This window comes from Lepidochelys kempii, chromosome 7 (genome assembly GCF_965140285.1).
Source record: "Lepidochelys kempii isolate rLepKem1 chromosome 7, rLepKem1.hap1, whole genome shotgun sequence".
NCBI classification, from domain to species: Eukaryota; Metazoa; Chordata; order Testudines; family Cheloniidae; genus Lepidochelys; species Lepidochelys kempii.
This window is the reverse complement of record NC_136386.1, coordinates 33369764-33397740: the sequence shown is the minus strand read 5'-3', so window position 1 is coordinate 33397740 and position 27977 is coordinate 33369764. Positions and strand designations below refer to the sequence as shown.

The window sequence follows — 27977 nt, the reverse complement described above, 5'->3', positions numbered from 1 at the left end:
CTACTTCTCCTTTCGCCCCCTTCTGCTTCTAGTTTCGTCTCCGCGCGAACTTCCTGCGCGGGGCGAGCTCGGCCCAGCCCGGCCCAGCGCTCACCCCCGGCACCCCGAGTCCCGGGGAGGGGCGTGCGGGATCCAGGAAGCGCAGACACGGCCGGCCGACAGGCGCTGGCAGCCTGGCACGGCTCCCTCGGCCCCTCGTTCTCTCGCAGTCGCCGGAGTTTCCCTTCTCTCCCTGTCGGGCTCGGACACGGGAACCGAGTTGGAACTGACCCGCCCGGCGTCTGGCCCGGGGGCAGAGAGCGGGACCGGGGAGACACCGGAGGTGAGAGCCAAGATCGGGGTGTGCGGGCCGGGGGGCAGAGCCAAGAACCCCCTCAGGGATTGGGGTGTCGGGGGTACCCAAGCCCCCCACGGGAGGGGGGGAGAGTCCATCCCTCCAGGAACCGGGTGTCCGGGGGGAGCCCAGCCCCCCCCATGTGTCGGGGGGGAGCCCAGCCTCCCAGAGATCGGAGTGTCCGGGGGCAGCGCAGCCCCCTTAGGGATCGGGGTGTCCAGGGGGAGAGCCAAGCGCCCCCCCAGGGATCGGGGTGTCCGGGGGGTGAATCAAGCCACCCGTGATTTTTCGGGAAGCCCCTTTGGCTCAGTGCCCGCATCCAAGCCGCCGCCGCTCGGGTGTCGTTTTCCGGCAGCCTCGGGGTCTGGGGCTATGGGCATCGAGGGGCATCGGCCGGGGCCGCGGAGGCAGCCGTGACCTGAGAGGCGCCTGGCCCGGCTCGGCCGGGGGCTGCTCCGCGGGACCCCCCACGAGCCGCGATGAGCTCCGCGTGGAAGAGACTCCAGCGCGTGGGCAAACGCGCCTCCAAGTTTCAGTTCGTGGCCTGTTACCAGGAGCTGATGGTGGAGTGCACCAAGAAATGGTGAGTGGGGCCAGCCCCGCCCTGGGGCAGACACAGTCCGGCTCGCAGCCAGCCTGGAGTGGGGCACAGGTGGGCACGGGGACCCCAGGATATTTAATGGGGCAGAGGTGCGCATGGGGGGGACCCCAGTATATCTAAGGAACAGAGGTGTGCGTGGGGGGGCCCTAGTATATGTTATGGGGCAGAGGTGGGCATGGGGAGACCTCAGGATATCTAAGGGGCAGAGGTTGGCTCGGGGTACCCCAGTATATCTAAAGGGGAGATTAGGGATGGGAGGATGAGGGGCTGTGTCCCCTGGAGCATTGGGGGGGGGTGTTGTCACAGGGAGAGGGAAGCTCTTCTCAGCCTCTTCTTTTTGTTTATTAATATGAGTTACTTAATCAAGGAGATTTAAGGAGGGGGCCAGGTACCTCTGGCAGGGATGGAATTAACTCTTTCTCTACTGACAGACCCCAATGGGGGGGCAGTTCAGCCATACACCAGGGCGGGGGGGAAGGCGTTCACTTGTTTCACTCTGGGAAGGGTTTCCCCCTCTATTTTAGCCATAGGAAGGGAGCCCCCAAATACTGTTGGGAGGGGTGACTGAATGAGAGAAGTCCAGGTTGTTGTCATGGGGGGGCTGTCAAGTCTGGGCTGGAAGATGGGACACCTCCATCCCCGGTCATGGTGAGGAAAGGGGTCAATCCCCACACTCCAGTTTACAGTGGTTGAGACTTCCCCCTCCTCCTCTGCCCCCATGTTGCTGCTTCCACCCCAATGCTCCCCATTTCCAAATCTCCCCCCCCCCAAACTCCTGCTGAGCCAAGCACCCCTAGCAGCTCCTGGGTCAGAGGGGGGTGCCCTGGGGCTGGCCTCTGCACAGAGGTGTAAGGAGGCTTGGTTGTTGTGGAGCTGGGAAGGGTGTTTGTAGATTTGATGGGGCAGGGGCAAAGTCTAAGGGTCCAGCCCACTGTGGGGCTTGGTCGATGCAGACTGGCCCCTCAGGCCCAAGTGGAGAACCAGCCAGGGGTCTCCCCCACCATGCCATCTGTGGAGGTGTGCCCCTGTCCATGCAGGGCTTGTGGAGGAGGTGAAATCTAGAGCTGAACCTAGGACTTCGAGACTGGCAGGATGTGGGGGGGGTCTCTCCAGAATGGGGGGCAAAGCAGAAGAATCGAGACCATGCTCTAGAACACAGGGATTGGCAGAAGGTGGGTGTCTCTCGAGACCTGGAGGAGGGGCTGGGGCAGGAGAAATCTAGAACGTGCACTAGACCATGGGAAGTGACAGGTGGTGGTAGGGTTCCTCTAGGATTGGGATAGGGCTGGAGTCTAGAGCATGCTCTAGAACATGGAGATGGGGGAATCTCGTCATTTCCTGTTTTGGCGGGTGAAGGGGGTGGCTAGATCTGGAGACATCCTCTGTGATTTAGGGGGAACCTAGAAGTGGAAAGATCCCCGTCTCTCAACCTCTGGACCACACTCCAGTTTACAGTGGTTGAGTCTCTGGACCATCTCCATGGAAATGGGAGGAGCCAGCGGGGGAGGGAGCTCTTGGGATTTTTTTAAACTAAAATGACCTTAAAAGGGATTAATGGAAAAATGATAAATATTTAGTGACAGCAGCTAAAAATAGAAACAGGAGGGAGTGGGGAGGGGGGTAGGGGGCCTGGGGTGCAGGGGAGAGAGGCAGAGAGACTGTAGGAAGAGTGGGCCTGTAGGGGGTGGGCAGGATAAAGGCTTCTCTGTGGAATTAGATATGGGGCCCTTGCAGAGCAGAAGTGTCCCAACAGGGTTCCCCAGGCCCTTCCCCTTCCCTTCAAATCCCCGCCCTCAAACGCTCCTTCCCCCTCTTTATGGTTCCTCCGCACAATCTCTCTCCCTCAGGGGCTCCTCCCCCTTTCCCATATGCCCCTCCCCTTTCCTCATTGTCCCTCCTCTTCTCCCCATGACCCCTCCCTGTTCTCCCACCCCACCCTTCATGCTTCCTCTCCCAGCTCTCCTGTTGCTATGTCCCAGGGATTTCCCCCACCCCAGTCCCTGGATGGGGCCCAAAGCCCCAACCCATCTCTCCCCAGCCTTCCTGCCCCCTGGGCTCTGGCTGCCCCAATCCAGGTCTGTGGAGGAGTTAGGGGGTATCAAGTTTCCCAGCAAGACACCAATTTAGCTCAGCACCTGCATAGATGCTCTGATCTCCGACCCCCTCCTGAAAGAGCTAAATTTAGCCCCTTGGCCACAAGCCCAGGAGGGAGGAAGGTGCTTGTAAACTGGCCCAGGTCTCAGAGCACTTCACCCGGCCAGGGGCTCGGGGCTGGAGTTGCAGGGGGCTACAGGTTGAGAGTGAGGAATATTGGCAGCTGGGAGGGGAAGCCCAGAGCTGGGATAGCGTGGGGCTGTGGGCCAGGAGGAGTGAGGGACACCAGCCAAGCTGGAGGCGGGGGAGCCCAGGGCTGGGCTAGCAGGGGGCTGTGGGCCGGGAGCGAGGGACACCGGCAGAACTGTAGGTGGGGGAAGCCAGAGCTGGGTTGCAGCTGAGCTGTGGCGGGGCTGTAAGCGGGGACTGAGGATTTGCTACAAGCTGCGTGTGTTTATATTTCCACCTCATACAAGAGCTAAGAATACCCTGCAATGGTCAATATTGTGACAGTGCCGGGATGGGGGAGGGGTGCCTCCTGGGTGTCCTGGCAGGGCTCAGACATTCTGGCGAGCAGGAGGTTTAGAAACTCCTGGTTGTGAAGGTGCCAGGCTGGATGGGCCCTTGGGGCTGCTCTGGGGCTGCCCGCTGACCTTGGGAGAGTGACGTCTGTGGGTTGGAGGTGAAGGGCCTTGGCTGAGACTCTGGGAGAGGGGGGACCCTGGGAATCAGTGACAGCATCGGGGTGGGGGAGCAAGGCCATGACTGACACAGGCAGATGGGGAGCTGACCTATAGACGCCATAGCATTGCAGGCCAGCCCGACCCCTCTGGGAGCCCAGGGCTGGGATAGGAAGGGGCTGCAGGTCAGGACTGAGGGGCACCGGCAGAGCTGGGGGGGGAGCCCTGGGGCTGTGTGGTGGATGTGGGGGAGGCTAGGCCCTGATCACTTGTATCCACCTGCTGTCAGGATGTTCCCAGCTTTTTTTCATGGTGTGAATGGTGATTCTGGGGGCTGGACTGTGTAAATAAACAGGGTGAGCTGTCATTAACCTCACCCATCTGGTCAGAAATCCCCCCCCAGCCATTGCGTCCCTGCCCCCCCTCAGCTCACAGTCAGCTAGAGCAGCAGTGACACCCCCCACTCAGCCAGCCACTGACCTGTGGCCAGAAACTCCCTGTACAGCTGGTGAGTCGAACGCCATGTCCAGTCGGCAGTGCTCCCATGTGATAAACCCACTGGCAGCCAGTGCCCTCCTCTACAGCTGGGCAGTACCCCACCTTAATAGCCCCTGTGACCCACCCCAGAGGCAGCTGCATCTGAGCCCTGGGTGGGGGATCCTCGGATAAACAGCCCCATGCCCTTCCCCAGAGGTGGGTGCATCTCAGACTGGAGAATAGGAGCTGCAGAGGAGTTGAGATAACCTCACATACAAGTATGCTTTGGAAGTGCGTCCCAGCCAGTCAGGGCTGGGCTGCATATGCAGAGTTTCCAGAACATCCCTTTGGAGGAGCAAGAAGCCTTCAGCTCTTCCCTCGTGCCTTCGAGCCAGGAATTCCAGCCTTTACAGCCTGTAATGAATTATACAACTTTGCAGCCCTGTCTGCATCCCTGCTAGGGAGTTAGCAAACTGGGACGCACACACAATCACCCAAGGTTGTGCAAAGGATCTGTGGCACAGCCAGTAATGGAACCCAGGAGTCCTGATTCTCAGTCCCTCTCTCCCCTTGCTCTAACCCTCCAGACCACTCTCCTCCCAGAGTTGGGGATAGCACCAGGATTCCTGACACCCCCCCAACTCCCTACAATGCCTGCAGCTCTGCAGGGCTTGGGGCGCAAGAGTGCAAGCACCAGCCGGCCCCACCCCAGGGTCTGGCCCACATGGCTGTGAAAGATACAGAGCAAAATGTCTCAGATCCAGACGCTCTGATGTCAAGGGGTGAAGCAGAGGCATTGGGTAGGGGAGGAGGAGGTGCCCAGCACCTCTCAAGGACTATGACACAGGCCTCAGACTCCTGGCCCAGACAGTGGCCTGCAGGGAGAGCAGGGCTGGGATCCCCACACCCCTTGGCGAAGTGAGCCATGGCGTTCACGCTTCCTGAGTAAACACCCTGTCTGCCGTGTCCCGGCAAACACAGCTTCTCAGATCTACAGAGTGACTCACTGGTTTGTACCATGCTAGGGCTGGCTGCGCCTGCTCCTACCTGGACCCGGGAGACTGGGCCGCAGGGAGCAGGGTGGGGGCTCAGTGGGGGCTCTCTCCCCTGGCAGTCACTGCTGACCCCAATGCCCCAGTGTGGTGCTGTACAGCAGGGGGTGCATGCCCCTTGCAGTCACTGCTGATCCCAATGCCTCAGTGTATTTTTCTCTCCAGGCTCCTTCCTCCAATCCTTATCTCTTTCTGCCCCAGTGTCTCTCACTGTGTGTGGGGCGAGCAGGGGGTTCAGGCTGGGCCATACCCGCCCAGCAGCCAGGCGGGGGAAGATAAAAATCCTCCCCACCCAGCTCTGCAATGTGCTGCTCTCTGGGCAGCCCAAACTGGGAGCAGAGTTCTAACCTCTAGCCCCCACGCCCCTTTCAGAGCTGGGGTAGAACCCAGGAGTCCTGGCTCCCAGCCCCTCCTGAGCTAATGCACTGGTGACCACTCCCCTTCCCGAGGTAGAACCCAAGTGTCCTGACTTTTGCTCTAACCAGGGGGGTTACTGGATGGAGGGGGACATTGGTCAGATCTGGGGGGCAGGAAGTGTGGGATATTGGGTTAGAAGGGCTTCTACTTCTAGGGACTGGGCAAGGAGTGGGAGAGTCAGTGAAGCTGCATAAAGGGGGGCAGTTCTGGGGATTGGCAGAGGGGTGAGGAGGGAAGATTCTCCATGGGGGTAGTGAGGGGCAGATGGTGGGGCTGGGACCTGGGTCACCTGCTACCCTGATCCCAATGGGAAGGGTTGTGGGGAGGGTCCTCGGGAGTTTAGCTGCTCTTCCTCCCCTCCCCTCCTAATTTGTTCATTCATTCCCTCCCTCTCGCCTCACAGGCAGCCAGACAAGCTGATTGTGGTTTGGACCAGGAGGAACCGACGCGTCTGCTCCAAGGTGGGTGGATTCAGGATCCCCTCTCTGTAGGGGGGCCAGCTCTGCTGCAGCCCCATGGTGGGGGGACTGACTGGCTTGGGGGGGGTGGAGGGGGGGGAAGGGAATGTGACACGTGGCTGTTCCCCCTGGGGGCATGAGCTCTGATCTGGCTGTGTGTGTGTTCTGCAGGCTCACAGCTGGCAGCCGGGGATCAAGAATCCATACCGGGGGATGGTCGTGTGGATGGTGCCGGAGAATGTGGATATAATGGTGACGCTGTACCGGGTATGGCAGCTGCCGCTCGCACAAGCACGCCATCGCCCTGTTGCACACGCACGCTCATGCACTCCTTTGCACTAACACGTGTATTCTGACACTGGCCTACACACTCGGCACAGCACCAGCAACAAACGGCTCTTACCCAGATGTGCGGCTCTTCTGTGGTTGTGCCAGGGTTTGCACAAAAGCACTGGGGCGTGCTCCCTGGCTCACAGTTACACACCAACTCACAGCCTCCCGTGCACTGCTGTGCCTGTCCGCTCCTCTGCGTACCTGTGGGTGCACATTGGGCACTCACACTTGCGGTCACACACCCATCCGCACACTGCTGGGTGCAGTCTCGTGGGGCTGGCACGCGCTCAGACCTCCCTTTGTACGATCCCGACAACACACACACACTGGCACCCTTGCGTACAACTCCCCCCATGCCCCAGTGCAACAAACAGTGCAAAGCCCCTCTCACCTTCTGCCTTATCCCCTCCACAGGACCCCCACGTGGAGGAGTATGAAGACAAGGAATGGACGTTTGTGATTGAGAACGTACGTCCAGGGAGAACCAGAGTGCGGTAACTCAGGGCTGGATGACAGTGGCCAGCCAGGACATGGGATCTTCCATCGCAAAGCCATGCAGGGCTGTCAAGTGCAGCTGCCTCTGGGGTGGTGTGACGCTTCCCAGGGCGCTAAGGCTAGGAGGCACCTTGTCACCTCCTGTCCTTAGTGTGAGGGACTCTTGTTTGTGCCTATCGGGGCCCAACTCCAGCAGCCACAGGCAGCACAAGTGTCCCCCAGGCCAATGCTGTCCCTCTGCAGGCTAGCAACCGGCCTGTTCCAGCCACCAGCCCTGCAAACGTCTCTCTGGAGTGCCCAGCCCCTGCTCCGCTGGATACTCTCAGGGTTCATTGATATGCTGCTCCCAGGGGTACAGGACACCCCAGCTGAGATCACCTCTCCGGGTAACATAGCACTCAGCCATGCGCCCAGTGAAAGCAGGCGTCAGTTTAATTAACAAAGACTAGACCTCTAGAAGTAGCAAGTGAAGGTGTAGGGAACAAACCGCAACTTTCAATAAACTCATAACTTGCCTTCTCGAGCCTAGACTTACCTAACAAGTCACTTTCCTGTCTAATGAAGAGTAGCTCCCCCAAAGTCTTCCTCCCAGTGCGTAACAGCCAGGCTGGCTGTGCCCCTCTGCTCAATAAGAGGATACCCCTGGCTGCTTGTCTTTCCCTGGCTGCATCTTCCTTGCAGAGTTTAGCAAACTTTTGATTAGCTTCAGGCGTAGTAATGCTAATAGGGTATCCGCTGGGAGCCATGCAGGATGTGCCGCACACAGGAGCAGGCAGGGGAGAAGCGTCAATTGCCTCCCGCTGTTTGTCACCTTTGGGTGACCAGCCCCAGTTCCCAGACCTTAAGAACATAATTGTTATTGTAGATATACAGCTCCTGAAGTATTATCTGTATGTACATTTTGCAATGGTTATGACAACCAGTGGGCTACTGGCTTTCAGTAGAGACTTTGCCTGCCACCCTTTGGTGAATTATTGTGCATGTACCAGACCCAAGGGATTTCTGTAGCCCCAAGCACCCCCTCTGTGCCCTCTCCCAGTTGGCTCCAAGAGCTTACTAGGTCACAGGAGGAACACAGCAGCCGTTTAACAGCACATAGTCTGTAAAGGGGACAGTGTAGCTGAGGGAAAAATGGGAAATCAGGATTCCTGGGTTCTATCCCCATCTGTAACATGGCAGTGGTGTCTAGTGGTTAGAGTGAACGGGGCCTGGGAGTCAGGACTCCTGGGTTCTCTCCCCAGCTGTGGGAGTGGAGTGGGGTCTAGTGGTTTTAGGGTAAGGGAGGCTGGGAGTCAGGACTCTCCTCTTGCCCCCTGCTCACAGTGCTCACTCCCTCTTCCCAGGAGTCCAAGGGGCACCGGAAGGTGCTGGCCTCGGCCGATGTTAACCTGCAGCGCTTTGCCCGCCCCACGCCTGCCCAGGCCGAGCTGAAGCTGAAGCTGAAGCCGCGTTCGGTCAAGGTGGTAGCTGCCACGCTGCAGCTCACGCTGTCCTGCGTCTTCCTGCGCGAGGGCAAAGCCACGTGAGTTCTGTCAATAAAGTGGGGCTTACGGAAACAGGCCTGTCTGGGAACAGCAGTGTCCCTTGGTGGGATGGGGTGGGACAGGAAGGGGCTCTGGCTTGCACTTCCCTCTCCATGCTGCTCCGGCACGGGGGGGCAGCATGGGGGCTTGGCCCAAGGAAGGGCTGGGCAAAGAGCAAAAGACTTGACTGAGGATGAGTGCTCTTGGTGACCATCTTGGTGCAGGCAGATGGCTGCCTGAGAGCGACTATCTTGGCATGGCTGCAGGGGAAGAAGGTGGCTTAGGCAGTCATCTTGGCATGAGCGAGGAGGGCGGCAGAGGGCAGCCATCTTGGTTAGAGGGTCTCTCCGGGCAGCCACGTTGGCACCACTGTTGAGGAAGAGGCTGGTTTAGAGAGGTCACCTTGGCAGTTTTTAATAGCAGGACGCCCTGCCACTAGCCACAGCTGATGCATCGTTTAAACAGTCCCCTCCCCTGCCAGTAAGGGCCACAGAGGCAGGGGTGGGGCTGCCCTCGCCCGTGGCTTAGGAAAGCCCCATGTTTCCAGAGGGACAGTGCGAATGGTTGCAAGGGTCACACCAGGCTGGAGGGGGAAGGGAAATGGGGCTGCACCATCCCACCTTACCGTGACCCCCCTGCCCTGTGGCCCCACAGGGGGTTCCCCCCCTTACGCCGTGCCTTGCCCCTCAGGGACGAGGACATGCAGAGCCTGGCCAGCCTCATGAGCGTCAAACCCAGCGACATTGGCAACCTGGATGACTTTGCCGACAGCGACGAGGATGACGAGGCAGTCAGGAGGGTGCGGCAAGAGGATGGGAGTGGCCAGGGCACAGCGCCAACAGGTGGGACCAGCCAGCCAGTCCTGAGCCCTCACCCCCATCAGCCCTGCCGGTGCCCCTCACTCCCAACCCGCAGCCACCTGCTATGCCAGCCCTGGGCACACCCACATCCAGCTCTGCCAGTGCCCCTCAGTCCTGTCCCACAGCCCCCTGCTTTCCCACCCTGGTCCATTCGTAATTGCAGTTTGCCTTGGTTGCTGTTTGGTGGGGTTCCCTCAGCTCCACTATTGCTGTGGCTCCTGATAGTAGCGTCTAGTGTCTCTTTGCCTTCCAGCAGGGGGCGCTCTCTAGGCTTCTCTTTGCTGGGGAGCAGTGACTGAGGTCCCGTCTGTCCCCTGGGATTGACGGCTCTGTCCTCACTCCACGGGGCAACTGTGCTGTCTTGGCGTTAGTCATTCTCTCTCTCTCTCTCTCTCTCTCTCTCTCTCTCTCTCTCTCCTGTCTGTCTGTCTGTCTGTCTCCACCACTTTTTGGCTGTCCATCTGTGTCCCGCACTGTAGGTTTCATTCAGACCATATTGCTGGGCTATTTCACAGGTAGGACCATCCCGCCAAGTGGGGTTCGGGGCAGGTGGGGTGCAGAGTAGGCAGCAAACCGCTACATCTCTCTCTCTTTCTCTCCCTGCCTCCTTCCACATTCCCTCACTCCTCCCGTCCCCAGACACATCACGAGAGCTCAATACTCTTGCTGAGGAAGAGGAGAATCCCTCGGCCCCGGGGACCAGCAGGGCAGCAGCTGGAAGAGCAACCTCCTATGGGATGCCCCAGGAGGCAGGTAAGTCAAAAGTGGGTGCAAGAGTCCTGGGCTGGGCACCAGGACTCCTGGGTTCTGTCTGGGAGGGATGTGGGGTCTAGTGGTTAGAACAGCGGGGGCTGGGAGTCAGGATGCCTGGGTTCTAGCCCAGCTCTGGGAAGGGAGTGGGGTCTAGTGACCTGAGAAGAGGGGGAATCAACTCCCCCAGGGCAGGGATATGGGGAGGTGCTGTATAGCTGTCACCCACTTCCATTGCCCCCAGTCTCTGACTCCTGGGATCCTTTCCCCTCTCCTGCAGGCTCTGCCAAGGAGGAAACCATCCAAGTGGCTGACACCCCAGATGCCCCCCTGAGGGACACCCCACACCCAGCCCTGGAGCTGGTCCTACAGGGAGCAGCACCCTCCCCTCCCCCAGAGCTGATGGGGGCACCCCCAGTAAGTGGTGCAGGCCAGGCCCGGAGGGCTGGGCAGAACATGGCAGCCGGTGGGAACCCAATGGGAGCTGCGGGGGCTGTGGAACCAGGTGCTAAGGGGGAGACAGGGGCCCAAGCCCCGGATCAGGCCCACAAGCCAGGCACAGGCCCCTCGCAGGAGACGGGACGACGTGGTGGCAACCCCAGGGCTGAAGAGGAGGAGAAAGCAGCAGCCTTGATGAAGCGGCCGGCATCAGGGAGTGACACTAAGGGCAGGTGAGTCTGGAGCCCTGGCTTCTATCCTGGCTCTGGGAGGGGCGTGGGGTCTAGTGGTTAGAGCAGGGGGCTGAGAGCCAGGACTCCTGCATTCTATCCTGGCTCTGGGAGGGAGGGGGGTCCAGTGATTGGAAGTAGGGGGCAGGGGGGCTCGGAGGATGGCGCTGTGGTGGGAAAAGGTTAGTGCCTAGCTGCTTATGGATAAACCCAGCTACCCAGGGTTGGTTTTGCTTCTGCCTTCAGGAGGTCTGACAGTCCCCTCCCCTCCCCTCCCCCGCTTAGGGAAGAGTGCGTGTTCAAACCCAAGGCGGAAGCCTCACTTCTCCTGCCCAGGAAGGGAGCTGCAGGCCAGGCTGCCAGCTCTGCCCCTTCCAGGGGGTGGGGGAAGGGACGCAGCTGGCTCTGCAGGAAACTGCTGTTCCCTACTGAGCCCAGTAGATTAACAAAGGAGGAAGTTTGGGGGGTGGGGCAGGGAATGGGACATGGGGCCTGTCCCCTCTAGGGGGCGCTGGCTGTGATCCAGCACCAGGGTGGGGGACTGGCAGGCTCAGAGGAGAGGAGAATGGGGCCTGTCCCCTCTAGGGGGCGCTGGCTGTGATCTGGCCCCATGGTGAGGGATGGGCTGGCTTGGAATATCCCAAAACTGCTCATCTGTGCTGAGGAACTCCTGTGTTTAGAGGACATTTTCAATATTCTAAGTGGAGTGTAGAGAGAGTGGGGTCTAGTGGATTAGAGAGGGGGGGCTGGATGCTAGGACTCCTGGGTTCCATCCCTGGATCTGGGGGGTGGGGTGGTTAGAGCAGAGGGGTTCAGGGAGCCAGGATGCTTGGTGTCTGTTCCTGGGCCTTTCAGTCCCCATGCTGAGAAGATTGGGCTCATTGTCAAGTTGGGAGGATGAGAAATCCCCCCAGGAGGCAGCTCTGCCCTCGTGATGAGACTGACTCCCCTTCTGTCCCCTTTGTCCCTCCCTGCAGGCCCAGTGACATCTGGATGCCCCGGGCGGAGAGCCCTGTCCCTGCCCCACGGCATAAGAAACCTCTCCTGCCGGAACCCGCTGCGCCCACAGCTCCACCCCCTGAGGTACCCTCCACGCGGAGACGCCGATGGGAAGGTGCCAAGCCACCTCCCTCCCAGCTCAAAGTGGGAGCAGCGAAGTCAGTGCAGGGCCCTCGACCCGCAACCTCTCTGCCTGTGCCGGTGGTGCCCACCAGGGCCCGGCAGCCCCGGCCTAGGTCAGCAGAACTGCCAGCTCGGCCGAAGCCACTGCCCCGGCCCCGGAGGGACAGGCGGGCCCGTTCGGCATCTCCAGGCGTCTCTGTAGTAATGTACCTCGATGAGGATGCACCAGGACCTGCCGTTGTTGCTGGGGAGGGCATCGGCCTGGCCAGGAGCGGCCGGGGGCCGGGTGTGCCCTCGGCTGCTGCACTGCTGGCTGTGTCGTCTGTGGTGGGGCTGCCCCCAGTGCCGTGGGGCAGGCAGGGAGAGGAGGCGAAGGCAGCAACAGATGCTACTGGTTGGCCAAGCATCGGGGGTGCTGTTGCTCCTGCAGTGATGCCCCTCAGTGAGGAACAGGGAAGGGCGACAAGAGAGGGTCCCAGGGGGGCATCCCATCTGGAGATGCTGACAGCAGATGGGGCAGCCGGGAAGGATGCTGGGGGAGCTGCTGTGCAGGGGGGGCCAGGAGGTGCAGCCTCTCTGGTGGGCCCCCCCAAGCCGTGGAGGTATCAGTTGGAAGATGTGGTGGGAGAGGATGCTGAGGGGGCATCCAGAGGGGTGATGGAGGCAATCCCAGTCCAGTTGGAGAGGGGCAGGCCGGAGGAGCCCGCGGAAGGGGAGAACCACAGGGCAGACAGGAAGGCACGTGGGGGCGCAGCTCAGAGCGCAGCAGAAGTTGTGCCCTCGCTGGAAGGGCACAGAACAGAGCTGGTGGCACAGGAGGATTCTGGGCGAGGATTCTGGCCAAGCCCAGCACCAGACCCGGCTCCCGCAGTGACGGCCCCCCAGCTGGAGCAGCGCAGGGCAGCAGGAGAGAGACCCAGGACAGCATCCCAGCCAGAAAGGCCGGGAGCAGAAAGGGCAGCTTGGAAGGACACTGCAGGGGCTGCTGTGCAGGGGGGGGCAGGCAATACACCCTCTTTGATGCCCCCCCCCAAGCCATGGAGGTGTCGGTCGGAGGATGTGGTGGGACAGGGTGCTGCGGAGGTCCCCAGCAGTGTGATGAAGGCAGGAGCAGGAGATGGACTGTGGGGGACAATCCCAGCCTGGCCAGAGTGGGGCAGGCTGGAAGGGGCAGGGGGAGAGGCGGCTGGCAAGCCGGGTGGTGGTGCTGGGCACTCAGTAAGAGCAGACACCTCGCCTGTGGAGGCCCCAGCCCAGCTGGAGAGAGGCAGGCTGGAGGAGGCAGTGGGAGAGGAGGCCGGCAGGCCGGGCGGAGGTGCGGCAGGGGGAGAGGCGGCCGGCAGGCCGGGCGGAGGTGCGGCAGTGGGAGAGGAGGCCGGCAGGCCGGGCGGAGGTGCGGCAGTGGGAGAGGAGGCCGGCAGGCCGGGCGGAGGTGCGGCAGGGGGAGAGGCGGCCGGCAGGCCGGGCGGAGGTGCGGCAGGGGGAGAGGCGGCCGGCAGGCCGGGCGGAGGTGCGGCAGGGAGAGAGGCGGCCGGCAGGCCGGGCGGAGGTGCGGCAGGGGGAGAGGCGGCCGGCAGGCCGGGCGGAGGTGCGGCAGGGGGAGAGGCGGCCGGCAGGCCGGGCGGAGGTGCGGCAGTGGGAGAGGCGGCTTGCAGGCCGGGCGGAGGTGCGGCAGTGGGAGAGGCGGCTTGCAGGCCGGGCGGAGGTGCGGCAGTGGGAGAGGCGGCTTGCAGGCCGGGCGGAGGTGCGGCAGTGGGAGAGGCGGCCGGCAGGCCGGGCGGAGGTGCGGCAGGGAGAGAGGCGGCCGGCAGGCCGGGCGGAGGTGCGGCAGGGGGAGAGGCGGCCGGCAGGCCGGGCGGAGGTGCGGCAGGGGGAGAGGCGGCCGGCAGGCCGGGCGGAGGTGCGGCAGGGGGAGAAGCGGCCGGAAGACCATGCGGAGGTGTGGTGCAGTCAGTAACAATGGACGCCCCATCTCTGGAGGCCTCTGCCCCGCTGGAGGGTGCCATGGAGAGCCCAGGAGCCAATGGTAGAGTGCCCGGGGGTGCCACCCCCAGCACAGGTGAGCCCCTGCTGGAGAGGGCTGGGCCAGAGGAGGCAGCTGGTTCCAGAGATCATGGTGTGGCTGTGGGCTCCCTGCCCAGCAAGGAGGATGCCAGTGGGACAAGGCCCCCGCTGGAGACATGGCAGTCAGGGCTCTGCACAAACAAGCTGGGCAGCCGCACCGCCCCAGGAAGGAGCAGCAGACAGGCTGCAGCCCTCGCACTGATGCCCCCCCAGGATGTGCCCATCCTGGGCCCCCCGTCCCCCTTCGCTGAGTCTTACGTCTCACAGTGCCGCTTCACCCTGAGCCTCCCGCCCACCCGCCCTGCCCAGGAGAAGAGTGCCAGCCCATCATCCAACAAGGGGACCCAGGCGTCCGGGCGGGAGCCATCTCCCCCACCCTGCGGCGCTGTCCAGGATAGCGTAGGGCAGGAGGCGGCCCAGGTAGGGACAGCGAATGCTTGTGCCCCCCAGCCCTGCCAGCTGCCATGGCTGCCTGCCCGCCCTTGCTTCCAACTAATCCTATGGGCTCTGTGTGTGTGCGGGGGGCGGTGGCTGTGGAAGGAATAAAACCTTTAATTGGGGTGTGTGGAGGGGATAAAACTCATAGTGGGCTAACTGCCTCCTCCCCTTTAATCGGGGTTGAGGATAACACCTGGAGATGAATCCCCAGGGCCCACAGTCCCCTCACTAACCCCCTCCACCTCGCTGTGTGGCCCACAGACCCCTGCGCTGCATCTGGCTTGCTCACTGTGCTGCATGGGGGTGGCTGGATCCCAGCTGCTAGTGAGCCCTGGGTCAAGCCCAGCCAGGAGAACACCCTTGCCTAGCAGGGGGAAGGGGAGGGTGCAACAGTCAGGACTTGGCTGGGTCTTTGTCCCATACAGCCCCAGCCCTTCACCCCTGGCTGCCATGAGCCAAGGGGGTGGCTTGGTGCCTGTGGGTGTGGGGGATCCATAATCATGGGGGAGGTGACGCGTGGTAGTGGTGGGGTTATGCAGGCAGGAGAATGGGGGAGCCAGGTGGGCAGTATGGCTGGCCAGTGCTGGTGTGGGGGTGCTTTGCCTGGTGTGGGGTGATCCCTCACCTCCCCCACCCATATCCCACCCCATCCCCTGTTTATCTCCTAGGAGGAGCCCCCAGCAACCAGCCCAGGCTTGGTCAGCTGCAGCCAGTCGCTGCTGGAATGGTGCCAAAAAGTCACAGCTGGCTACCGGGGTGTCCGGGTCATCAACTTCACCACCTCCTGGCGCAACGGGCTAGCGTTCTGCGCCATCCTGCACCATTTCCATCCCGAGAACATGTGAGTCCTGGGACTGAGGGGCAGTGCGGGGAGCCAGGGGCTGGGATAGCAGGGGGCTGCAGGTCAGGATTGAGGGGCACCGGGAGACATGTGTGTTGGGGGGGAGGCTATGTCTTGGTATGGAGGGGGGCGTGTCTCTGAGAGGCAAGGCGAGGTGGGGTGGGGACTCAAGAGACCCCATTCACTAAGCAGGATCTATCTTTGTTATGTCTGTCTGCCCCCCCTCCAGCAATTATGAGACCCTGGACCCACTCGCTATCAAAGAGAATAACAAGCTGGTAAGTTGGGGACCCCGGCAGGTGGTGGGGAAGGACACTGTAAGAACATAAGACTGGTGATACTGGCTCAGCCCAGTGATCCATCTAGCCCAGTGTCCTGTCTTCCAACAGTGACTGGTGCCAGATGCTTCAGAGGGAATGACCAGAACAGGACAATTTACCAAGTGGTCCCTCCTGTGTTCAGTCCCAGCTTCTGGTTGTCGGAGACTTAGGGACACCCAGAGCACGGGGTAGCCTCCCTCACCATCTTGGCTAATAGCTGTTGAGGGACCTGTCCTCCATCGGCTTATCAAATTCTTTTTGAGTCCAGTTATACTTTTGGCTTTCACAGCATCCCCTGGCAATGTGTTTCACAGGGTGACTGTGTGTTGCGTGAAGAAGTTCTTTCTTGTATTTCTTTTAAACCTGCAGTCTATTGATTTCATTGGGTGACCTAGCCCCCTCCAACCCTTATGGGAAGGGGTAATTAACACGCCCTTATTCACTTTGTCCACACCAGTCATGACTTTATAGACCTCTCTCATGCCCCCTTAGTTGTCTCTGTTCAAAACTGAACTGTCCCAGTCTTTTTAATCTCTCCTCAGATGGAAGCTGGTCCATCCCCCTCCTCATTTTTGTTGCATTTCTCTGTACCTTTTCCAATTCTAATATTTTTTTTTGAGCTGGGGTGAAGAGAACTGCACGCAGTATTCAAGGGGTGGGCGTACTATGGATTTATATAGAGGCATTATGCTATTTTCTGTCTCATTATTTATCCCTTTCCTAATGATTCCCAACATTCGTGAGTTTTTTTGACTGCTGCTGCACATTGGCAGATGTTTTCAGAGAACTCTCCACAATGACTCCAAGATCTCTTTCGTAAATGGTAACAGCTAATTTAGTAGATTGTATGTATAGCGAGGATTATGTTTTCCAGTGTGCATTACTTTGCATTTATCAACATTGAATTTCATCTGCCATTTTGTTGCCCAGACACCCATTTTTGTGAGATCCCTTTGTAGCTCTTTGGAGTTTGCTTTGGGCTTAACTATCTTGAGTAATTTTATATTGTCAACAAACTTTACTAGTCTCACTGGTTACCCCCTTTTCCAGATTATTTATGAATATGTTGAACAGATTCTTGGGGGACCCCACTGTGACAGGATCCCCAGGGTGCAGCCTGGGACTGTGGAACCGCTGTGTCCCCTGAACTCTCTACAGCCTGGGCTGTCTCTCACAATGCTTTGCTAGTGACCAGCAGCAAACCCCTCCAGATGCTATTATCACTCAGCGCAATCACATGTGGAGCCCCACACCCAGCTAGATTGCATAAATGCTTCCAGAGCCACTTATGAATTACACAGAGAAAGGCACCAATGCCAAATCCCTCCAGCTCTCAGCACTGTACCCCAGGAATATACCGTCTTGCACTGCTCAAGATGAGCAGTGCAGATTTATTAATTGGTTCACCACTTCATCAATGGAAAGTGGATATACACCAGCCTTTGCAACACCTGAGCAGATTTACCAAATACTTCATACAAACTCACCAGTAAAGATAAACAGTAAAACAAATTTATTGACTACAAAAGATAGACTGGTTTCAGAGTAACAGCCGTGTTAGTCTGTATTTGCAAAAAGAAAAGGAGTACTTGTGGCACCTTAGAGACTAACCAATTTATTTGAGCATGAGCTTTTGTGAGCTACAGCTCACTTCATCGGATGCATACTGTGGAAACTGCAGAAGACATTATATACACAGAGACCATGAAATAATACCTGCTCCCACCCCACTTTCCTGCTGGTAATAGCTTATCTAAAGTGATCATCAAGTTGGGCCATTTCCAGCACAAATCCAGGTTTTCTCACCCTCCGCCCCCCCCCCCCAAACTCACTCTCCTGCTGGTAATAGCCCATCCAAAATGACCACTCTCTTTAAAATGTGTATGATAATCAAGGTGGGCCATTTCCAGCACAAATCCAGGTTTTCTCACCCTCCCACCCCCATACACACACAAACTCACTCTCCTGCTGGTAATAGCTCATCCAAAGTGACCACTCTCCCTCACTATTTACCTCTCTCCACTGTGAAAACTGACCATCTATTCATACCCTTTGTTTTTTAACCAGTTACCAAGCCATGAGAGGACCATCCCTCTTATCCCGTGGCAGCTTATTTTGCTTAAGATCCTTTGGTGAGGGACATTGCCAAAGGCTTTGTGAAAGTCCAAGTACGCTATATCCACTGGATCACCCTTGACCACATTTGTTGACCCCCTCAAAGAATTCTAGTAGATTGGTGAGGCATGATTTCCCTTTACAAAAGCCGTGTTTACTCTTCAGCATCATATCATGTTCATCTATGTGTCTGATAATTCTGTTCTTTACTATAGTTTCAACCAATTTGCCTGGTACTGGAGTTAGGCTTACTGGCCTGTAATTGCCGGGATTACCTCTGAAACCTTTTTTAAAAATCAATGTTATATTAGCTATCCTCCAGTCATCTGGTACAGAGGGTGATGTTTAAGTGATAGGTTACATACCCCAGTTAGTAGTGCTGCATTTTCACATTTGAGTTCCTTCAGAACTCTTGGGTGAATACCAGCTGGTCCTGGTGACTTATTACTTTTAATTTATCAGTTTGTTCCATAACCTCCTCTATTGACACCTCAATCTGGGACAGTTCCTCAGATTTGTCACCTAAAAAGAATGGCTCAGGTCTGGGGATCTTCCTCACCATGGGCGGCATGTATGTGCCTCCCCAAACAGCCTGGTGTGGCCCTGCCTGGAGGGCCCCCTCCTGTTTGCCCTTCTCCTTTGGACCCAGCCCAGGCAGGCTGCTCGTCTTCAGGGAAGCATGCTGGAGCTGGGGCTAGGGTGGCTGCAGCCAGCCTGTGGTCTGGATTTGGGATGTCTGGTGCCATGCTGGGGGAGGCGGGTGCGCTCCGGCCCTGGGGCTGTGCGCCCTGTGCTCAGGGTGGCTGGAGGTTCTGGGGCTGGGGGATGTGCGCCCCCCACCCAGCACTCGGGGTCTGGGGGACCGTGCGTCACCTGCCTGGCATTTGAGGGTTGGGGTCTTGGGGGGGGGCCATGTGCCACTGGCCTGCCCATCTACTGCTCTAGGGCTGGAGGGGGTTGCGCACTTCCCAGCGTTTGGGGGTGGGGGGGTGCCACCGGCTGCCTGCCCAGCGCTCAGGGGGCATGGGGGGATTGTGCTCCGCCTGCCCAGAATGCTGGTGAGGGGCTGACCCATGTTCCTCACAACCTCTGCTGTGAAGACTGATGGAAAGCATTCATTTAGCTTCTCTGCATCGGCCTTGAGTGCCCCTTTAGCACCTCGATTGTCCAGTGGCCCCACTGACTGTTTGCCAGGGTTCCTTTTTCTGATGTACTTAAAAAAAAATTATTGTTAGTTTTTATGTCTTTTGCTAGTTGCTCTTCGAATTCTTTTTTGGCCTGCCTAATTAAACGTTTACACTTGACTTGGCAAAGTTTATGTTCCTTTCTATTTTCCTCAGTAGGATTTGACTTCCATCTTTTAAAAGATGTCGTTTGTCTCTAACCACCTCTTTTACTCTGTAGTTTAGCTATGGTGGCATTTTTTGGTCCTCTTGCTTTTTTTTTTTTTAAATTTGGGATACACATTTTGTTTGAGCCCCTATTATGGTGTTTTGAAAAAGTTCCCATGCAGCTTGCAGGCATTTCACCCTTGTGACTGTTCCTTTTAATTTCCATTTAACTAGCCTCATTTTTGTGTAGTTCCCCTTTTGAAATTAAATGCTACTGTGGTGGGTTTCTTTTGTATTCCACCCCCCTCCAAGGATGTTAAATTTAAATATATTATGGTCACTATTACCAAGCGGTTCAGCTATATGCACCTCTTGGACCAGATCCTGTGCGCCACTTAGGACTAAATCAAGAATTGCCTCTCCTCTGGTGGGTTCCAGGACAAGCTGCTCCAAGAAGCAGTCATTAATGGTGTCTAGAAATTTTATCTCTGCATCCCATCCTGAGGTGACGTTCCCAGTCAATATGGGGATAGTTGAAATCCCCCATTATTATTGGGTTTTCTGTTTTTTGTAGCCTCTCTAATCTCCCTGAGCATTTCACAGTCACCATCACTTTCCTGGGCAGGTGGTCAGTATATTCCCAGTGCTATACTCTGATTATTCAAGCATGGAATTTGCCATAGAATCTCTATGGATAGACTGTTTGGTGCATTTAAGATTTTCCCTATATTTGATTATATGCTTTCTTTCACATATAGTGCCACTCCCTCACCAGCACGACCTACTCTGTCATTCCTATATATTTTGTACCCTGGTATTACCGTGTCCCAATATCTATCATCATTCCACCAAGTTTCTGTGATGCCTGTTATATCAATATCCTCATTTGGTACCCGGAACTCCAGTTCACTCATCTTAATGTTTAGACTTCTAGCATTTGTGTACGAGTACTTACACAATTTGTCAATATTCAGTTGTCTGCCTTCATATGATATAACTGAATGGGACTCTCTTTCCTTTGACTGACTCTCTTCAGTTCCTACCTGTGCACTTTGTCAACTTCTATTCTCTCCTCCTTACTAGGACATAGAGAATCTCCATTAATAGATCTTCCCCTAAGGGATGTCTCTGTCTGAACCCTGTGCTCCTCTGCACTGGTTGGTTTTCTCCTCTTCCACCTTTTTAATTTTACATGCCTGCAGTCTGGTTCCATTTTGGTGTAGGTGGAGTCCATCCTTCCTGTATAGGCTCCTCCTTTCCCAAAAGGTTCCCCAGTTCTATATAAACCTAAACCCCTCCTCCCTACACCATTGTCTCATCCACGCATTGAGACTCTGCAGTTCTGCCTGTCTGACTGGCCCTGCGCATGGAACTGGAAGCATTTCAGAGAATGCTACCTTGGAGGTCCTGGACTTTAATCTCTTATCTAGGAGCCTAAATTAGGCCTCCCAGGCTTCTCTCCTATCTTTTCCTATCTCATTGGTACCTACATGTACCACAACCACTGGCTCCTCCCCAGCACTGCACATGAGTCTGTCTAGATGTCTGAAGTGGTCCGCAACCTTCGCACCTAGCAGCCAATTCACCAGAGAATATTAGGGGACTGCCAGGGCCATCGAGTCTAACCCCCTGCCAAGATGCAGGATTTGTTGTGTCTAAACCATCCACAACAGATGGCTCTTCAGCCTCCTTTTGAAAACCTCCAGTGAAGGAGCTTCCACAACCTCCCGAGGCGTCTGTTCCATTGTCCTACTGTTCCTACAGTTAGGAAGTTTTTCCTGAGGTTTAATTGGAATCTGCGATGCTGCAGTTTGAATCCTTTGCCTCTTGTCCTGCCATCTATGGCAAGAGAGAACAACTTTTCTCCATCTTTTTTATGGCAGCCTTTCAAGTATTTGAAGACCACCATCATGTCCACCCTTAATCTCCTCTTTTCTAAACTAAACATACCCAGTTCCTTCAGCCTTCACTCATATGGCTTGCATTTCATCTCTTTGATCATCTTTGTTGCTCACCTCTGGATCCTTTCCAGATTCTCCACGTCCTTTCTATACATTGGTGACCAAAACTGGACACAGTACTCCAGCTGAAGCCCAACCAGTGCTTAGTAGAGAGGTACTATCACCTCCCGTGACTTGCATGCTATGCCTCTGTTAATGCAACCTAAAATTGCATTTGCTTTTTTTGCAACAGCATCGCATTGCTGACTCATGTTGAGGTTGTGATCCACCACAACTCCCAGATCCTTTTCAGCCGTGCTTCTGCCAAGCCGGTTATCCCCCAGTCTGTATTTGTGCATTTGGTTTTTCTTCCCTAAGTGTAGCACCTGACATTGGTCTTTGTTGTATTTCATTTTGTTCTGTATATCCCAGTTGTCCAATTTATCAAGATCCCTCTGAATCTTAGCTCTATCCTCCAAAGTATTGGCAATCCACCCTCCCCCCCACCTTTGTGTCATCTGCAAGTCTGATCAGTCTGCTCCCTATTCCTACATCCCTGGTCATTAATGAAGATGTTAAACAACACCGGGCCCAGAACAGCTCCCTATGGAACCCCACTTGAGACCTCCCTCCAGTCCGACATCATCCCATTCATAGTTACTCTTTGTTTGTGGTTGTTTAACCAGTTATGTATCCACTCAATGGTAGTTCCGCTGAGCCCGCATTTCTCCAGCTTATCTATCAGAATGTCCTGTGGGACTGTGTCAAAAGCCTTGCTGAAGTCCAGGTATATTATGTATTCCGCATCCCCCACATCCACCAAGTCAGTTACCCTGTCAAAGAAGGAAATCAATCTGGTTTGGCATGATTTGTTCTTGGTAAATCCTTGCTGGTTGCTAGTGATCATCCCTTCATCCTCCAGGTACTCACAAATGGAATGTTTTATACATTGCTCTCAGGTATTGAAGTCAGGTTAAATGACTGGTCTACAGTTCCCCAGCTCCTCCTTTTTCCCCTTTCTACATTAGCCCTTCTCCTGTTTTCCAGGACCTCTCCTGTCATCCCCGAATTTGCAAATATTATTGCCAGTGGCTCCAAGATTTCTTCAGCTAATTCCTTCTGTACCCTGGAGCTAATAGTATCCAGCCCTGCTGATTTGAATTCAGCCAAATGTGGTTCTCCTGGTCATCGCAGAGCCAGCCATCTATATTTGTAATAATCGAATCCCCAGTTACTATTACCCGGCTCTTCCTACGAACAGGAGTCCCCTCCCCTGGAGAGGACAGAGGAGCTGTTCTGGGTTGGGGAGACTCCCTCCCCCACATGGGAATATAGGCTGCGGTGTATGTGGCCTGGTGATCAGAGCTCATGGGGACTTGGAGCATGACCACAGGGCGTCAGGACTCCTGGGTTTGATCCCTAACTCAGGGAGGGGGCTGGATATTGGGATTAGTCACCCCCCCATTTGTCCCCTCCCCCCAGGCCTACGACGGCTTTGCCTCCCTGGGCATCTCGCGGGTGCTGGAGCCAGCTGACATGGTGTTCCTGACGGTGCCCGACAAGCTCATCGTCATGACCTACCTGTGCCAGATCCGCGCCTTCTTCACGGGCCAGGAGCTGAACGTGGTGCAGATTGCGAACCACAGCAGCCAGAGCACCTACAAGGTGGGCAAGTTTGACTCAGACCCCGCCTTCTCCATTGACCCCGCCCGCTTCTACGCTGAGCGCTTCCAGGGCGCTGCCAAGGGGCCTGAGGAGCCTGGGAGCACTGCCCCTGCTGCAAGGGATGATGGAAAGGCAGCGGCCAATAAAACTGTGACAGGAGAAGCTGCATTAGCCAAGAAACTGGAGGCAGAACTCACCGCCCCAAAGGATGCTGGGACTGATGCCAAGACAGGTGATGCAAAGGATGCTGGGAAAGTGACTATAAATGGTACCATATCTCAAACAGCTGTGCAATCAGAGGTGGAGCCCTCTGTTGCAAAGGATGCTGGGAAGGTGCCAGTCAATGGTGCGACAACCGAGCCAGCCATGAGTCCAGAGACAGAGCCACCCACCCCAAAGGATGGAGGGAACAAAACTGCAAAGGATGCTGGGAAAGCATTGGTCAATGGTGCAATGTCCCAATCGGCCAAGAAACCAGAGCCAGAGCCTCTTGGCCCAGAGGATGCTGGGAAGGTGCCGACCAACGGTGACGAGAAGCTGGTGCCTCCTCCACGGCTGAAGCGTCAGTCTGTGCGGAATGGGGATGCGCCAGACCAGGCCGAACGATCCCTGCAGCGCTCACTATCTACAGGCAGCCAGGGCCCTGTGGCCCCACCACGCTCCCATAGCAGCAAGTCGAGCTTCTCCCACGTGCGTGATGCAGACCTGCTCAAGAAGCGGCGCTCGCGGCTCAAGAGCGAGTCACTGTCGATGGATGAGGGGGAGGCAGGCGGCCCCCCAGGGGAGACACCACGGAGGAGATTTGACTGGCTAGGAACGGTGAGTGGGGAATGGGAAGGGGCTCAGTTATTGCAGGATTTCTCCAGGGCACTGCTTTGTTGTAGGATCTGCATGCACTCGTTTGTTATGGTAGAGTCTCCCAGGAGCACTGGTTCATTATTATAGGGTAGCTCATAAACAGCGTACATAGTCCTAGTATTTATGAAAGACCCTCCCTCCTGGAATACTCTAATAGCAACCTATGCATTAGCGGCTGCATAGACTGGTTTGTTATGGTAGGGTCTCATGGGAGCTGGTTTATTATTGTAACATCCCCTATCCCTTTTCTCCACCTCCCACCACCAGGACGACCGTGAAGGCATGATGACCCCTAAGGCGGGACCCCCTACTTCTGCCAGGACTCAGCCATCCCCAGGTGAGCCCGGGCTTTCTGCAGGGTCTGCTTTATTTAGCAGCATCAGGTTTTAGGATGAAGGGGCAAGATGGATCCTTAAGGGGGAGCAGGGTGGTTGTGTCAATTTTGACACACCGCAAGCCCAGAGTGTCCAAGATGTTAGCAGACCCCTATCACTGCACAATACTAAAGTGCTAATCCAGGCTCAGGGTGTGGAATTCGGAGACCTCAGCCTGCTTATTCCCAGGGCAAATACTCCATTAAAAATCCCTTTAACCTTGTATTAAAGACACAGAAAAAGAAGAGGCAGGAGAAAGAGTTACCAGGGGGAGGGTGTCTCACAAAACAGGGTGAGTGGGCAACAAAATGGCAGATGAAATTCAAGCATTGATAAGTGAAGGTAATGCACACTGGCAAAAATAACCCAAGTATGCAGATCTAATGGTGGGGGTCTAAATTAGCTGTTACCACCCAAGAAAGAGATCTTGGAGTCACTGTGGAGAGGTCTCTGAAAACTTCAGCTCAGTATGCAGCAACGGCCAAAAAGGCTAATGGGCTGTTTGGAATCATTAGGAAAGGGATAGAAAATATAATGCCACTATAGAAATCCATGGTACGCCCACACCTTGAATACTGTGCCAGGTTCTGGTTTCAAAAACAATAGAGTGCCACTGGAAATGGTTCACAGAAGGGCTGGCAAGATGATCAAAGGGACGGAACAGTTTCCATATGAGGAGAGGCTACAAAGATAAGGGCCGTTCAGCTTGGAAAAGGGACAACGAAGGGGGGACAGGATAGAGGTCTAGACAATTGTGAATGCTGAGGGAAAGGTGACGAGAAGTTTTATTTACCCTTTCTCTAAATACAAAAATGGGGTCACCTGATGAAATTGATAGGCAACAGGTTTAATACAGCCAAGAGGACACAACTCACAATTAACCCGCGGAACTCATTGCCATGGGATGTTGTGATGGTCAAAAATAGATCCATACTAAAAAACAAACTAGATAGCCATTGATGGACCCGTCCTCCATGAACTATTAGCCAGGATAGTCGGGACCCAACTCCCTGTTCGGGGCAACCCTAGACCTCTGCTGGTAGCGGCTGGGATTCAGCTGGAGCCGGCAGAGATGGCAATGTCAGGTGGGTCCCTCTCTCTGGCCCCGGGCTTCCCTCAGGATTAGGGTGAAGGAGGCACCATGGTATTGTGCTGCCTCCTCAAGTTCCAGGAGACCATGGGGGTGGCAGCCATGTTGGGGAAACTTGCTTCTCCTTCCTGGCCGCTGTCACCCAGCCAGCTAGCTTCCACTCCCCTCTGTGTTTTGGCCACTGCTTAGGCCTGGTTTCCAACATCCCAATGTTGGCCCATTGATTTCCAGGCCCATGCGCCTCATTTGCCAGACACAATTACCATACAGTAGCTGCCCTCTGCTCAGAGTAGTTGTGTCTGTCTCCCTGCCTCACCTTTGCCCCTCAGCAGCTATTGTTCACACCCCAATAATTACAACAGGGCTGGCGAATGGGGTTTAATTGCCTCTCGAGACCCCAATCTAACTGCCTCTCTCTGTCTTCTCCCCCCCAGAGACAGCCCCGTCCCACAGTGCTACCCCTCAGGAGCCGTCCCGGGATCCCAGCAATGAAACCAGCACCGCAGAGGAGGAGGTTCCGGTAAGGATGGGTAATTGGGGGAGGTGGTGGCAGGGACTGGGAAACAGGGCCTTTCCCCTCAAGGGGGCACTGGGTCTGACCTCCTGCCTCCCTGGCAGCGGTTCCAAGACACCAGCCAGTACGTGGTGGCTGAGCTGCAGGCGCTGGAGAATGAGCAGAAGCAGATTGATGCCCGGGCAGCCGTGGTGGAGAAGGATCTGCGTCGCCTCATGGAGTCAGGTGCTGCGCCGGGACACATACAACAGCCCTGCGGGCAGCTGGGACTAGAGATCAGGCACTGTCCTGTGCCCTCACCCCATCCAGCACTGTGGCCTCTCAGTACCACCTGCTGGCGGCTTCTGGAACTGCTCAGGACCCCTTGGTGATGCAGTTATGAAGTGGGAACCCCTCATGGGGGGGATGTGCTCTGCATGGATGCCATGTCGCTGCCCTACCACCCCCAGCTGGGCTTGAAGGGAACAGGCAGTTAATAGGGGTGGAGGGAAGGTGGGGAACTCACCAGGGGACGACCCCATCCCATCATTGAGCCATGCTCACCCCCCTGCCCCATCAACACTCACCGCTGCATTGCCACACAGGTGCAAATGCCACTTGCTGGTTCCTGTAGTGTACTCACACCCCAGTCTCCCCTACCTGCCATTGCAGGCGCAAACCGGACCCAGGAGGAGGAGCTGATCCAGGAGTGGTTCACACTGGTCAATAAGAAGAATGCGCTGATCCGGCGCCAGGACCAGCTGCAGCTGCTGTGAGTGATCCTGGGGGGAGAGTGGTGGCTGGGCTTTTCGTGATCATCCAAACCATTGCAGGGGAGAGAAGGTGTAACCTTGGGACTAACCACACCCCCACACCATTTTCTCCTTCCCCACCCCAGGATGGAGGAGCAGGATCTGGAAAGACGATTTGAACTACTGAGCCGGGAGTTGAGAGCCATGTTAGCTACTGAAGGTGAGGGCTGGGTCCCTGAGAGCAAAGGGGACTGGCAGTCTGTGGAAGGGGGGTGGGGACTGGCTCTTCCTCTGGGTTCTCAGCTGAGATGTCTCTCCAACTCCTGCAGATTGGCTCAAGACGGAAGCCCAGCAGAGGCGGGAGCAGCTCCTATTGGAGGAACTGGTGTCGCTGGTGAACCAGCGTGATGAGCTGGTGCGAGACCTGGACATCAAGGAGAGAATGTGAGTCTGGGCATGGTTTTCAGATGGGGGGGGTTTGAGGTCAGGCGTTGCACCCTACATTTTAACTTGCATCTTCCCCCTCCCCCAACAGAGCCTTGGAGGAAGATGCCAGGCTGCAGCGGGGCCTGGAACTGCAACGGCGCAAATACAGCCGCAAAGATAAGTGCCGCATCAGCTAAGAGGCAGATGGCCACTCCACAGTCCTTGTCAGTGTCCTGTGGCTGGGATTCTACCCAGGATGCCCGCCTGCCTCTTAAAGGGCTCAAAGGTTTGCCTGCTGCTGCTGTTACCTCAGTGCCTCACTGTGTTACCCTTGTACATTTTGCTGGTTTCCCTTCCAGTCTGGCCCCACTCTAGGACAGATGCAATTTCCCAGCCTTCTCCAATGAATGCCAAGGGGAGCACATGGAGCCTGGCTGTCCCCTGTGGCAGAGGGAAACAGTCTATTGGGGGTAGGGTGGGGCTATTTATTTGTGTGTGTGTGTGAGAGACTTTGTTCAGCTGGGTGTCCCTTCCCCACCCTGTCAGCTGCCATTTCACAGCCAAGTTGTTGGGGTTTTATCATGGTACAAAGTTGAGGGGAGGGCAGAGAACAGAAGTGCCTTGAGAATGCTGTCCAGCCATGTGTTGTAAGGGCAAGTTTCAATTCCTTGTTCCCTGGGTATTTGCACTAATTTGTAACTGTTTGAAATATGAAATAAAGAGATGTGAAAGAAAGCCAACTCATACACTGCTGCAACTGAGTTGTATATAACAGCTGCACTCAAAAGGAGTCAAAATTTCCAGAGATCTGCTACAGGGCTATCTATGTAGCAAATCCTCTGATCTATACACAGTATAGTCACTCTTCTTACTACATTCTGTTGGCCACCAAGTCAACTTTGCTGTGATGCCTCCATGGATGGGTGGTGGGAGGAGAATAAGACCAGGCCATTTGCCCCAAGGGGTGTGTGTGTGTGTGTGTACACAAATGTTTTGGTGGCTTTAAAAAGGAGTTGGTGGCTCTGCCAATTTAACTTCAGGAATAACAAGTAAATATGCACATGCACAAATCACTGTAATTTATTTATGTAGTTTAAAACTGTGAAAAGTGATGGTAACATACAGGTGAACCCAGGAACAAATGTTTACTTGTTGGGGGGGGGCGCTCCCCGACCTTTTCCTTTTTCAAGCAGCAGCAACAACAACATGCTATAAGGACAATTGCCTGAGCCGCCCCCCCCCCCCCATGCCACAAGAGCTCTGATGAAGCCAAAGCCTGAGCAATGTAGCTTCTGCTTCATGCAGTGGGGCTTTGGCTTTCTACCCTGGGCCCCAGCAAGTCTCTTGCTGGCCCTGGACCCCTGGTTGAGTACCACGGCTCTAAGTCATCTTCAGAGACTCTCTGC

General features: G+C 56.2%; 1 protein-coding gene and 1 long non-coding RNA gene across 5 annotated transcripts; one reads left to right on the top strand and one right to left on the bottom strand.

Annotated features, from left to right (window-relative positions):
• The first annotated feature begins 38 nt into the window (after nucleotides 1–38).
• Nucleotides 39–27315, top strand: EHBP1L1 (EH domain binding protein 1 like 1). 4 transcript variants are annotated; one of them, XM_078853665.1, is made up of 20 exons: nucleotides 41–322; nucleotides 690–917; nucleotides 6059–6116; nucleotides 6285–6380; nucleotides 6861–6914; nucleotides 8285–8463; nucleotides 9155–9306; nucleotides 9964–10077; nucleotides 10355–10745; nucleotides 11720–14348; nucleotides 15035–15207; nucleotides 15437–15485; nucleotides 22396–23397; nucleotides 23704–23773; nucleotides 25335–25420; nucleotides 25519–25639; nucleotides 26066–26165; nucleotides 26292–26365; nucleotides 26475–26589; nucleotides 26681–27315. In XM_078853665.1, the coding sequence occupies exons 2-20, from the start codon at nucleotides 814–816 to the stop codon at nucleotides 26766–26768; spliced, it is 5655 nt and encodes a 1884-aa protein (XP_078709791.1). In that variant the 5' UTR covers nucleotides 41–322; nucleotides 690–813; the 3' UTR covers nucleotides 26769–27315. The 4 variants fall into 4 exon arrangements, 3 of the variants coding, with proteins under 3 accessions (XP_078709791.1, XP_073208128.2, XP_073208129.2); XM_073352027.2 differs by having other exon boundaries at nucleotides 49–322; nucleotides 11720–11825; XM_073352028.2 differs by lacking the exon at nucleotides 11720–14348 and having other exon boundaries at nucleotides 50–322; nucleotides 10355–10491.
• Nucleotides 7356–26666, bottom strand: LOC140914375 (uncharacterized). Its single transcript, XR_012159839.2, has 2 exons — nucleotides 25981–26666; nucleotides 7356–8833 (listed from the first exon to the last, which is right to left on the bottom strand). It is a non-coding gene; the product is annotated as an uncharacterized LOC140914375 (long non-coding RNA).
• Nucleotides 27316–27977: the final 662 nt, after the last annotated feature.